This window comes from Dreissena polymorpha, chromosome 16 (genome assembly GCF_020536995.1).
Source record: "Dreissena polymorpha isolate Duluth1 chromosome 16, UMN_Dpol_1.0, whole genome shotgun sequence".
NCBI lineage: Eukaryota > Metazoa > Mollusca > Bivalvia > Myida > Dreissenidae > Dreissena > Dreissena polymorpha.
In genome coordinates, this window is record NC_068370.1 from 19,223,096 (window position 1) to 19,237,510 (window position 14,415).

General features: G+C 37.3%; 1 protein-coding gene across 4 annotated transcripts in view; it reads right to left on the minus strand.

The window, feature by feature from the left end:
- The window catches only part of LOC127862909 (RB1-inducible coiled-coil protein 1-like), a 115,462-nt gene that overhangs the window by 29,946 nt on the left and 71,101 nt on the right, over positions 1–14,415 (minus strand). For 2 of the 4 annotated variants that reach the window (XM_052402181.1, XM_052402180.1), the window contains exons 14-19: positions 13,402–13,460; positions 11,849–11,949; positions 11,004–11,150; positions 10,394–10,629; positions 3,585–5,488; positions 1,934–2,042 (exon numbers count right to left, since the gene is read on the minus strand). In XM_052402181.1, coding sequence (XP_052258141.1) covers positions 1,934–2,042; positions 3,585–5,488; positions 10,394–10,629; positions 11,004–11,150; positions 11,849–11,949; positions 13,402–13,460 — 2,556 coding nt within the window. The remainder of the gene's footprint in view (positions 1–1,933; positions 2,043–3,584; positions 5,489–10,393; positions 10,630–11,003; positions 11,151–11,848; positions 11,950–13,401; positions 13,461–14,415) is intronic. The other 2 variants (XM_052402183.1, XM_052402182.1) reach the window with 2 other exon arrangements.

Below are 14,415 nucleotides of genomic sequence, written 5' to 3' on the forward strand. Positions count from 1 at the left end.
CTATGGTCTCAAACATAAGTTCATAGATTTGATGAATAGAGGCCAAATAGTAATGTTGGCCTCAACATTAGCCTCTGAGCCCGCTTCAGCCGAACCGTCTACAAGACCACTGGTCCTCATGTAGCCGGCGGAGACAGAAGGAGGATCAGTAGTGAAGGGAACAAAGTGTCCTAAAGACTGCTGAATCCATCATGTATTTGGATTCCATGGGGTAGCAGCCGGGGGTATAGGTCTAAGCAACATAGAAGACACCCGTGGGGCTGAAAAAGTAGCCGTAGTGGCCAGGTGAATCCCTGACCCAGGAACCTGAGAGTTAAAAGAACTTGTGCTCGTAAAAAAAATAGTCCCAGTGGCTATAGAAGCGGCTGAAACGTGTGTGGAGGCCAATTTGGAGACCGACACACATGGAAGGGAGTCCTGAGATTCTGTCAAGGAACCAGAGGGGGACCGCCAAGGGGACCTGGGGGTCCAAGAGTGCCTACGTGAGGAGGGGCGACGACCCTTCTCCCTGTGATGCCGTGACACTGTTCGGCGATGCTGGGAATGAGGTCTCCTGGAGTAGTGTCTCCCGGAGTGTTGGCGTGATCGCTTTCGAAAGAATCGTGCCCAATGTCCACTCCGGTAGTGATGAGGGCTCGTCAAAGCAGACGATGAGTCCTTCGACGACGAGTCCGAGGAGGAGGAATGGCTGGAAAAATCTGATGAAATACATCCGCGTCTGTGGCGAAGGGTAGGAACACGACAGCGTCTACGGGTGTGAAGTGCTGACAACGTCCTGTCAACGTCTAGCAGGAAGATGTAATCCGGTTGAACAGAGCGTGACTCACATGCAGCGCCTCTCTGCCTCAAGGATGGGGTTGCATGACCAGTGATATGGTCAGGCAAATCGGAAAGACCGGTGGTAGTGCCAGACACTGGATGACCGGTGACCGGACCGGCCACAGTATGACCGGTGACCGGACCAGTCATAGGCTGACCGGTGACCAGGCCAGTTATAAACTGACCAGTGACCGGACCAGTCAAAGGCCGACCGATGGCGGGTGCCACAGTGGTCGAGGACAGGTGGAGAAAAGTCGCGGCAAGCCAGACTTTCCCTACACCGACCAGACGCCAAAGAGCCACAGGAGCAAGATCTAGATGATCTGTTTCCATGCTTGCCCCTTAAAACGTCCTACAGTTCCTAGCCTTATGCCAGATCAAATCTGACCATGCTCTGCAGAATTAGCATTTGCAATTTGGCATGCAGCTGGCACATGAAAGGCAAGAAGGGTGTGTATCCCACTCTCCCTTCATGTGACCACAAGAACCTTGTTTTGGGGGCATATTACACAAAAGGGTAAACAATACAATGAAAATAACACGGGTAATAATTTGCAGATAAATAATTTAACTTCTCTGAACAAAACCCAGTGTGTACATGGCGAACTAATCGATTTTCTGAGAATATCAAAATGGCGTTGTTTATGTCACGCTTTTTGGAAGAAGAATGATTCTGGGTGAAACCGGTTTAGTTAAGCCACATGACATTATGTGTTCCGGATCAGACTAAATCTCGGGCAATGTAGATGTCGGCTCCAGAAAATTCCGTATAATTAACCCATCTTAGGAGGAAATAGCTAACACTAGCATGTAAGGTATTTATGACATTAAAATAACTTGCATATTACCCATACTGCCCTCTATCAACAAGCACAGTTTCATAAACCTAGCTAATGGTACATTTTTTGTTGTTGCAGATTCCAGATTAAATTGACATAAGGATGGACAAAACTGACCCATGGATTGACCAGGGGTCAACCTATAATCCCCTCCAGTTAAATGGGTGGAGGACTAATAAGTCTAAAGTATGATGGAAACATCTGTTTCACCCCCTGACCTCAACTGTTTTTTTTATTAGTTTTATTATTTATTTTTTTTTACAGCAGAAACTTACCTTTAGTTTGGTTGATCTTTTCCACAAGATTATGCTCATTCAGTCTCATTTCCTCTATGACTTTATCCTTCTCTCTACACACTCGACTCAATGCTTCATTGAATTTGGTCTGAAATCACACATTCTTTCTACATTACATAGAACATAAAATAAAAGATTGATACCAGGCCTTTTCCGCCCTATGCCACGGGTCCAAATATCGGCCCCATTCCCAATGCAAATCTGGTTGTTTTTTTCCCAAATGACCAAAAAAAATTCCCAATTCCAACTACCAACGATTGCAAAGTTGATTTTTTTCAGCCCCTTAAAATGCGCAAAATAACGTTCAGAGACTACCCTATGGGCGACTAGAGCCATAATTTTGCTCTAACGCCCGTGATTTCGCCCTAAGAGCCCAGAAAAGGGAAGATCAAGTCGCCCAATTTATTGAGTAAGCAAGACCGGAAAAGCGAAAATCAAACCGCCTGATTATTTTTGCTAAGGCGTGCTACCGCCCGCAGGTGATTAGCAAGTTTATTGTTTGTTGTTTATCTAACGGTTATACAACAATTTTTACCCCCCCCCCCCCCCCCCCCCCGCACGGATCGCTAATTTACCGAGACAAAGCAGTGGCTTAATATTGGTTGCTATAACAACACACTCGTGCCTCTTCGCACGTGCCGTAAGTTATTAAAGAAAAACAAAGTTCATCAAAGGTCTATTAACTACGTATATCCACTACTGTATTAAGTCCAGTGAGTTTTGTCAGTTTGTTAATCCACCGATAATTACGAGTAACACCCATCTTATACAAACTTGAATCATAGTTCATTATTTATACAAACAGGTTATAATACTACACATAAACATTGAGAAAACACATTTACTCTATTAGATATAAATTATCCGAGTAGAATTAAATTGCTACGTCATGAACTTCGACATTGCAAATGGCGGACCTATTGTATCATAACATTCAACCCGCGATCAATTCAAAGCTGGCGATTCAAATTACAAGTAATGGTGATTCAATAATGGAGAAAGCATTTACTGGATTTAACAAACATTTGATACAGTTTGTAAAACCAGATAACAACAAGGAAAATTTGGATTATTAAAGTTAAACAGGTAAGGCATTATTAAGTGTACATATTTCGGAAATGTATAGTATTCGGATAAACAGTAATAGATATACTAGATGTTCCATGCATTAAGACTGTGTTTTGTTACATATGCAACTATTTGTTTGTGCAGCATGCAAGTGTCTTATAAATAACATCAGCTTTTATGCAGTGAAATGCTTTTTTTCAGCAGTCAGTTGAAGTGATCTCATCCCCACAAGAGGCAGATTTGATAGAAGGACTCAGTCCCTACTCAGCCCAGTACTATTTCACAGACGAAATATCTTGGGGGATTATGCCTCATATGCTTCAGCGATTGCTATTCTCTTGTTACTTTGTGGTTAAGAAATTTTGAATACTGACACTGTGTTTGTTTATATTTTATTAAAATAGGCATGGTAATGTACACTTATCACAAATGTTCATAATATTTTGTAAAATTTAATAATATGGTTACAAAATAGTCGTTATTTACCAGTAAACGGCTTCTTTGAAATATAAGAAACACTATTTACATTCACATTGTTGAAATATGCTATGAATGAGTTTACCTGCTTTTCACCAGTGAGAGAAGTCAGGCTGGTCTTGAGTCGTTCTACCTCCTCCCTCTCCCTTTCAAGATCTCCACTTAGTCCCTCCAGCTCAACATTATGTTCACTGGTAAGAGTGGTTAGGCTTGTCTTGAGTCGCTCTACCTCCTCTTTCTTCCTGTCCAGCTCTTCACTCAGTCCATCAAGCTCAGTTTGATGGTTGCCAGTGAGGGCGGTGTGTCTGGTCTTGAGTCGCTCTACTTCATCTCTCTCCCTTTTCAGCTCTTCTCTCAGTCCATCCAGCTCTACCTGATGCTCGCTGATGAGAGTGGTGAGGTTGGTCTTGAGTGGCTCTATTTCCTCTCTCTCCCTTTTCAGCTCTCCTCTCAGTCCATCCAGCTCTTCCTGATGCTTGTTGATGAGAGTGGTAAGATTGGTCTTGAGTCGCTCTACTTCCTCTCTCTCCCTTTTCAGCTCTTCTCTCAGTCCATTCAGCTCTACCTGATGCTCGCTGATGAGAGTGGTGAGGTTGGTCTTGAGTGGCTCTACCTCCTCCCTCTCCCTCTTCAGCTCTCCTCTCAGTCTCTCCAACTCTACCTGATGCTCAGAGGTGAGTGTAGTCAGGCTGGTCTTGATTCGCTCTACCTCCTCCCTCTCCCTCTCCAGCTCTCCCCTCAGACCCTCCAGATCAACCTGATGGTAGCTAGTGAGAGTGGTGAGGCTTGTCTTGAGTTGCTCTACCTCCTCCCTTTCCCTCTCCAGCTCTCCCCTAAGTCCATCCAGATCAATCTGATCAGTTTGTGTTTCAACTACTTTGGTAATACATACAGAATTATCTGTCTGAACATCAACTGTTTTTATTTTTTTATCAACTATCACTTTTAACTTCATGTTGACTACATGTAACTCATTCTCTTTTTCAAAGGCGACCTTCTTGAAATTGTTTAATTCTGACTCCAACTCATTCATTTGTGATGCTTTTTCTTTGAAATGCTTTAATTCAGCTTCAATTCTTTCTCTCTCTTTCAGATACTTATTGTTAAGTATCACTTCAAGTGTATCCTTTTCAGTAAGTATATTTTGAATTACACGTTCCTTATCACAAATGACACTATTTTTGCTTTCTATGTCTTGTTCAAGTCCACCTATTATTGCCACATACTCAGCTTTAACCTTGTCCAATTCTACTTCTAATTCTAATTCATGATTTAAAGTCAAATTCTGAACCTCTCTGGCTAGAGACTCTCCTAAATCTTCATTTTCTTTTTTAATAAAATCTAGTTTTGTTTTCAAATCCTTTTCTATTTGTTTCTTTTCTTGCTCTTTTTCTTCAACTTTTTCCTCTAATTCTATAACATGCTTCTTTTCAATATTTATGAGTTCATTCAGAGTTTTAAGACTATCTGCATGAATAGCTTTTAAATGATCTATCACTGACAGATTATTTGCCTCTGCATAGGTAGCATATGCTTTTATTACCTCAGGAAGTTTGTTTTTTATATGATCAAAATCGGATAAAATATTTTGAACACAGCTTTGCTGTGTATTTTTTAAATCATCAACTAATGCTCTTAAGACAGGTAAATTATCACAGACAATTTCTTGTAAAAGTTTTATTTTTTGTTCACCATCACTTATTTGTTTGTTGCATAGATTCAATTGCTGCAGAAGTTTTAAATTATTTTTCTTCATGTCTGAAAAGCTTTCCTCCAAACTTGCTTTTCTTTCACTGATAGGTTTTGGTGGGGAATCAATAGAAGAAGGCATAGATTCATCAATGTAACAGTCCAGTGTTTGAAATTCCTGAGATGTATCCATGTCTGGGGATGTTTCACAAACTGACTTTCCCACAGAAGGCTTTCTGCGTTTCAGTGCAGGCATATGTGCGTCTTCAGTGATCAGGCATTTGACAAATGGAACTTCAGCTTGATAAACAGAAAAAGGATCAATGTCAAAAGTATTAATAAGTAGTTGCCTTTTTTGTGCATATTAGTAGTCATGTCAAGTCCACTAGATGTTTACATGGATGACACTGATTTACCAAACAGATGTTTGGACTGGACAAAAAAGGATTTAGCCAACATTAAATGTCACAAGTACCGGTAGGTGTCAAAGACAGTGTTTCCCCACTACCAGTGTATTGTTGTTGAAAAGGTACAGTAATAATTTGTTATGGAGTTTTTTAAGGATAAACAAGATGTGTTTGTGAAACACAATGTCCCCCCCATATTTTTGACCTTTGACCTTGAAGGATGACCTTGACCTTTTACCACTCAAAATGTGCAGCTCCATGAGATACACGTGCATGCCAAATATCAAGTTGCTATCTTCAATATTGCAAAAGTTATGGCCAATGATAAAGTTTGACGCAAACAAACCAACAAACAGACAGGGCAAAAACAAAATGTCCCCCAATACAGACTGGGGGACATAAAAAGGACAATAACTCCTTCATAAATAACTCATCACAAAAATCTTAGGGTCTTATTCAGCCAAAGTTTAGTTGGAAAGAGACGAGTATAAATTAATAATGGAAAAATATCTCCACTGAATTTACATGACAATAAATTCTATTCTTATAGCTAGGCTTTGCAGCTTAATTGTATTGACAATAAATTCTATTCTTATAGCTAGGCTTTGCAGCTTAATTGTATTTATCATCATTGGCTTAGACTGAATGTGTACACCAGTTTTGTTCAGTTGATGCCACACAATCTGTTTCCTTTCTACAATGAAAAATCGGCCCATGGACAAATATTATTAAATTTAAAAGCCAGATATGAATAACAGACCACTCGCGACGAAAATTTTTCAACTTTTAAACATACTTGAACTTTCTTCAGTCCTTAAAAATAAGTAGAATTGTGAATTTTCGGCAATACTTCTAATCTATTTGTTGAAATAGCAACCAGAATTCTTGACGTATGAACAAAATGAAATGAAGTGCATCATCTCCATATTGCCATCTATCCATGTTTCAAGTTTCATGAAAAAATATGAAGAACTTTTAAAGTTATAGAAGGATCCAGAAAAGTGTGACAGACCGACTGACTGACTGACAGACAGACAGACCAGAAACCACCAGTAGGGGACAATAAAATTCAATAGCCATTATTCTTTTGTTTCCATTATTTTTAGGGATGGCATCCAGTATTCGAATACTCGCAAATCCATTCAATCGAATATTCACATTAAACAGTTGGAATGTATCTCCTGCAATGTATAACAGGGGCGTATTTAAATTGTTTGTATTAGTCTCTGATTATAACCATTTGCCAAATACTTAGAAGGTTGTTGCTTTCGTTAACTTTGCTATACAGTAATCTTATCGTTGTGAACTGAATCTATGACCGACACTCAAATCGGACTCAAATAAATAGTTTAAAACAAGTCATAGAATAGTAATCATTCACATTTGAATTTTTCATAAATTTAATAATGGCGATAACATGTGTGTGTATAACAAAAGTATAATTTCAAAAGGTAACATAAGCAAAATACATCACAAAGATTTTTAGTGATGACTGCATATTTTATGTTCAAACACACATTTATATCATTTGTCAACTTTGACTACTTCAAACATTTAATGGCTGTTCAAACTGTGATCACACCTTTTTAAATATTGTTTGCTAGTCATTTTAAGGCCCTTTGTGGCAGCAAATTGACAAACACAAGTTGAGGCCCTTTCTTTGGGTGTGTTTAATGTGACTGCACAATTGACACTGATAAGAGCACATTATCAGTTTGACTCAACGAGCGTTTTATCAAACATGTTAATCCCTTTTGATTTTGGTTGGCCATTAGTTGTTATTGTTGTTGTAATTAGTAAGCAACTTGCGGGTAATTAATTAAAAAGCACAAAATCGATTGAAATAGTAAACTTGCGAATACTCGAATGCCAACTCTGCCATTCAAATACTGACGATTCAATTGAATATTCGAATAGTTTTGCCATCCCTAATTATTTTCTCTTCATTTAAGAGAATATTGAAAACTTATGTATCATACTAATATGTTGCACAGGTGAACTGTTGCACTTCTTGTTTTTTGTTAAATGCGTTGTCATGTCGAGTCCAACTTCAGCTCTTAAGGTACATGTAAGTATAAGGATTTCTAACCCTTTTGATTACTTATATCAGCACAAAAAACTACAAAGTTAGTTGATTGTACGACAAATAACTACAATGTCAAGTTGGTTGAGCATTTTACAAACTGAAAATCTATTAGTACATGTATACATTTATAAATGTTCAGTCTCAATAATATTCATTAGGTAACTAATATTATATACAAATTGAGGTAATTAAACTGTATAAGTTTGAGCAAGATTCACCAAGTATTTACAAGTAGATTAATAGACAGGCAATTTTGGGACACATATTTTCCATTGAAAAACAGGCAAACAGACAAAATTTCGCCAAAACACAATATAGCCAAAGTTCCTTTCTTATTGATCATCTACACACAAAGATAATTAACTGTGAAAGTTCGAACGAGATCCCCCCCCCCCCCCAGTAGTTTAAGAAGAGTTGAGAACACAAGCTTTTGGGGAATGTATATTCTACAAGAGCACCGCCTTGCGGGTGCAGACCGCTCATCTATTTTCTATTTAAAGGTGAAGGGACTCTCATTTTCAATCACAAAGGAGGGAGGGGTGGAGTGAAGAGGGGTGCATTGTGTGGGGGGGGTGGTCATTTATTACATATCTTCCAAAAATGCGAAAAAAATGCGAAAAAAAAATTCGGGGGGGGGGGGGGGTGGGTGGGTGGGGATTCTTGGGTGCGATGGTTGGACGGTATTTCAAACATAAAATAATAAAAATAAATATTTGTGTTTTTTAACCGTTTAAAAAAAATAATTGGGGGGGGGGGGGTGAGGTGGGGGGGTATAGTGGTAATTTGTGAGATGATCTTAAAAAAAAAAAAAAAAAAAAAAAAATTTAGGGGGGGGGGGGGAGGGATTCGGGTGGGGGGATGGGTGGGGGATTCTTGGGTGCGATGGTTGGACGGTATTTCAAACATAAAATAATCAAAATAAATAGTTTTGTTTTTTAACCGTTTAAAAAAAATTTGGGGAGGGGGTGGGGTGGGGGGGGGGTATAGTGTGAGGGTGTGGTGGTCATTTGTGAGATGATATTAAAAAAAAAAAAAAAAAAAAAAAATAGGGGGGGGGGGGGATTCGGGGGGGGGGGGGATTCGGGGGGGGGGGGAAGGGGGGGCACGGGCGATGGTCTGGGTGGAGTCTATTGTGGTATGTCAGGTAAGAGTAGTTTTGTCAAAGTATCAATCAAATCTAATCATAAATAAAGAAGTTATGGCAATTTTAGCAAAATTTAATAATTTGACCTTGAGAGTCAAGGTCTTTCAAAGGTCAAGGTAAAATTCAACTTGCCAGGTACAGTAACCTCATGATAGCATGAAAGTATTTGAAGTTTGAAAGCAATAGCCTTGATACTTAAGAAGTAAAGTGGATCGAAACACAAAATTTAACCATATATTCAAAGTTACTAAGTCAAAAAAGGGCCATAATTCCGTAAAAATGACATCCAGAGTTATGCAACTTGTCCTTTTACTGTACCCTTATGATAGTTTGCGAGTGTTCCAAGTATGAAAGCAATATCTATGATACTTTAGGGGTAAAGTGGACCAAAACACAAAACTTAACCAAACTTTCAATTTTCTAAGTATAAAGGTCTCATAATTCCGTCCAAATGCCAGTCAGAGTTACATAACTTTGCCTGCACAGTCCCCTTACGATAGTTAATAAGTGTCGCAAGTATGAAAGCAATAGCTTTGATACTGTAGGAATAAAGTGGACCTAAACACAAAACATAACCAAATTTTCAATTTTCTAAGTATAAAAAGGGCACATAATTCTGTCAAAATGCCAGTCAGAGTTACATTACTTTGCCTGCACAGTCCCCTTATGATAGTTAGTAAGTGTTGCAAGTATGAAAGCAATAGCTTTGATACTTAAGGAATAAAAAGTACCTAAACACAAAACTTAACCAAAATTTTCAATTTTCTAAGTATAAAAAGGGCACATAATTCTGTCAAAATGCACGCCAGAGTTATCTAACTTTGCCTGCCCAGTCCCCTCATGATAGTAAGTAAGTGTACCAAGTTTAAATGCAATAGCATTGATATTTTCTGAAAAAAGTGGACCTAAACGCAAAACTTCACCAAAATTTTCAATTTTCTAAGTATAAAAAGGGCACATAATTCAGTCAAAATGCACGCCAGAGTTATCTAACTTTGCCTGCCCAGTCCCCTCATGATAGTAAGTAAGTGTACCAAGTTTGAATGCAATAGCATTGATACTTTCTGAGAAAAGTGGACCTAAACGCAAAACTTAACCGGACGCCGACGCAGAAGCCGACGCCAAGGTGATGACAATAGCTCATAATTTAAAAAAAAAAAATAGATGAGCTAATAATGGAAAAACATAAAAGGGCCATAAGTTTGCAAATAATTGTAGCAGCCAAATTCCCTTTTATACAATCATCTACACACAAGGGTCATTCAACTGTGAAAGTTTTAACTAGATCCACCCAGTTGTAAGAGGAGTTTGACACGCATGTTTCAGGCCATGATGTACCTTTTGATTTTTCTTTTTGACCTTGTTTTAGAATGCATGTGACACAGACTAAAACTTGCCTATGATATTGTGAAGATAATAACTCTGATCAAGTTGCATCAAGCTTAGGTGAAATTATGGCCTCTAAAGTTGTCCAACAGTTGACAAAGCATGTACGACATAGGACATAGACTAACTACAATAGCTTACAATGAGCACTTTGTGTTAGTGTGAGCTTAAATTGCTTATACCACTAGCAGAAGCCTTCAGCTTTTGTTTCAGATGAGAGCTGGTCTCCTTCATCTCTTTTGTAAGTTCTTCAGACAGGGACTTTGCTAGCATGAAATCTTTGTCTGGAGGAGAAAGCGAGAAAAACTCTGGTTTCTGTGTAATGTCTTCATCCTGTTCACACTCTGTGAACTGGTCACCTAGTGAGATGCTTCCGTTGTCAACAGAATATGGCTCAAATGTCACATTTGTATCGGACCTGAAACATCAATTTTCAGATTATAGTCTTAATTTAAACAAGGAGGCTTTCTTGCAGTCCTTCAGTGTCAATAATGAATTGTTAAACAGACGCATCTCTCTCTAATGTTCTGTTTTGTTATTGATACTTTCGTATGACTTTTAACCTACACTTATACAGTCTTGATTCATAATATTCAAAACTTTAGGAGTACATAAAATGTCAGTCTATTGGGAACACAAATCACTTATTGATGATAAATAATGATAAAGGAGGTTGCATTTCCTAATACAAATATTTACAAAGAGCATAACAGTTCATGTGGGAAAATAATATAAGCACACTACTTGTACATAAAATTGTCTACTTTGGTACTTTGATTGTTTTACACACACCCTATATTGAGACACCTTTGTGACTGTCTTGTGTTGGTAGGTTTTACATGGAGATTGTGAAGACTGTGTCCTGTACTTTCCTCTAACCAAGTTTCACTTGAATCCTTCATGTGGGTAAACAGTAACCAGTCCCCCTCAACAGGCTCACTGCAAAACAATCACCCTCACAATTGGGGAGAAAAGGCTAACTGTAAAATGGGTGTTATTTATGTCTCTCTCAATGTCAAGAATTACAAACAATTCAAAACTAGAACTTGTCAAAATATGAAAATTACTCCAAATTATATGTAGCAATATTGAACAATGAACAATTTAATAATGGTCTGTGACCAGTTTTGCACCCTGAGGTATTTTTGAACAAACTTAATATAGAGAACACGAATACAATTTTACACACCAAATATAAAGTAAATATTATTTTGCTAAATATGTCTAAATTAATTTTTTGACCCAATGGGTGTGACCAGTCATGATTTGCTGAAACTAAGTAGAGGGCAAATACACAATTTTTTATACAAAATATAACACATCTTAATGTTGAAGTTTCAGAGATATTAAATTTTGCTAATAATGTCCATAGTAAAAATAATGATGTTACTGAATTTTTTTAAGCAAAACAAGGGGCATTACTTGTGTAATTTTATAATAGGTTAATAAAAATGGACATACAAAACTTCATATAATTAGGAACAATGCCTTCAAGTTTGAATGTGGTATTTTGAAACATGTATTAGAACACATGGGGAAATGTTTGTGTCTGCAGACTGACAGACAGACAGATGTCTATGATGATTCCAGTATTACCCACATTACTTTGTAACTGGGGATACACCTTGTAAAAATACCTTAGAATATCTAATAGTTCAGGTACAGAATGTTTTAGCCCATTGACATCTTCAATAGTGATCTCTGGAAGACTCAAATCAAACACTTCAGGTGCTTGTGTCTGAAATAAACAAAACAAGAATAGCAACACAGTCTGGCGAGTAAATCACCATAATAAGGTGTTAAAACAATACAGTATGTGAGCAAATGTTTGAATTGAACACACTTTCTGCGGGTGCAGTTTTGAGTAAATGAAAGCTTGTCAGAATTTTTTTTTTTTTTAGGGGTCACAGTGACCTTGACCTTTGACCTAGTGAAACAAAAAAGGGTGTGGCGTGTATAACTCATCAAGGTGAATCTACATAAGAAGTTTCAAAGTGGTAGGTTGAAGCACTTTGATTTTAGAGCCAATGTTGAAAAGTTGAACAAAATGTAAAGGTTTTAGCACGACGTGGGAAGACGAGCTGGCTATGACAATACCTCGGGTTTTCTCCGAAAACAGCCGAGTTAAAAATTGGGGCTTAAAGCTAACCCGAAGAATTTCAAAATATTCCACAATATTGACAAGAAAAACTTCTGGCAGAAAGGACACATATACCTTGATATATTCACTGGACGCAGATGCCAGTGTTGTTTGCCATACACAATGGGAACATTTAATACAGTATGTGCTGTTGCTACATATAAAGCCTATTTCACAAATTTGACATTGAAGGTAAGACAAGCACCATTGTTGATCCATACAATATGTCATCTTGAAATGATGAAAATATTTGCAAATGCACTATCAAGAAATAGAACTGTTGGTCAATCTACGTCAAATCGATACAGTACGGTTTATATACATGTATTTGGGAATGATGTAATAAAATATACACAGAAACATGGCAACAAAAATATCATATTTTGAGCATAAATCTTATCATATGTTTCATTTTTAAGGTTTTGCAGTTTTGACCTATCAACCGCGTCATATTGGAGTTACAGTGTATACATCTAAACTTTCTAATGTTCTGGAAACCTTTTTATATAATGTTTCATAACCAATTAAGAGTCTCTCTTATATTTAACCTCCAATCTATGGTCATATAAAAAATCACTAACAAGAGCTGTTTGGAAAACATAATTGTATGAACACACACACACCACCCAAAATTACATGAATTATTTGAATGTATCCATATTAGCCAACAATTTTGGGGTCTAGTCCTCTTTAAGATCACCATGTGAAATATGAAAGTTCTAAAATCAAAAGTTCCCAAGATATTGAACCAAAACCAAGTGTTATAGCAAACTGAAGGTCACATGTACAAATGGATAAACAAACAGAGAAAAAGCAATATGTCTTCCCTACCCTGTTGAAAGCGAAAGTTACGTAATTGGGTTGACTTATGGTCTCTGAGCAATAGTCATGTTCCATGATCTTCAAATAAGTGAGCTAAAATTGCATTGATGCTGATTTTTAGTGATCTTCAGGGACAAGAATTATTGACAATTACCTGATTCACATTAATTTTCCACATTGACTATTTTTGAAATGTAAATTTTTTAAAGGTTCATTTATTTTACTTACAGCAAAGGATGGTGGGAAATCTTCAAGCCCTGGAAACATGGACTGCAAAAAATGATGACCTGAAATGAGATATATTATACTTATTTCTATCGAATGGTGAACTGTGTTGCTCTATTGAGATTAACAAGCAAAGCCATTCATGGTACAAATCCACATTGCATGCCATCATAAGAATACTAGTTAAGTTTTGAACGGTAATTATGTATGTACCTTCAGTAACAACTATTCACACCTATTCAAGCCTATCATCATTGGAGACAGTAAAACAATTTAACACACAAGACTATGAAATATATGTGGAAACTTAAAACCTCAGATATAACACAACAATTTGAGACCTTCACCTTTATCTATTTGTTAAACAGCCAAAAGGATGACCATTTCATGTTTACTTGTTTGCTGTTTACTGCACAACATACAAATGTGTTCGCCTTTCTTTCATCTTTCTATTGAACCATTATGAGACTTTCATACCATTCTCTTTGGCAACTAGCAGATTTCATCATGACTCTTAACTGCATTCTATTTATAAACAATTTCATAATTTTTTTAAAGCATGAACTTATTATTTTCTGGAAAATAAAATTTATCCATCTAATTTTCCTTGTGTATGACAATTATTGAATTTTTAAATCCTAATACCTGTTTATTTTTTTAATAATCCGAAAAAATGTACGTGTTTTGCACATGAAATAAAATGTGCATATCGTTTGGATGACGAAAAAATGAAAAACATTTACCTAGCAAATACGTAATCAATATTTAATTTGGTTAACATATTGCTTTACAAAATGCTACTGACCTGCTTTACTTTGCTAATAGATCAATTAGAATATTTCATGACGGCGGACATGTGGAACGTTTCGTTTACTTGTTAGATTTTCGGAAAGTAGTGACGATTTTTTGTCAGTTACCGTTCATGTCTGTGCCAACCGCTAGCTAAAACAAGAGGGCCATGATGGCCCTGTATCGCTCCACTGTTTTTTTATGCAAAAAAAGCGTGCAGTGCGCATG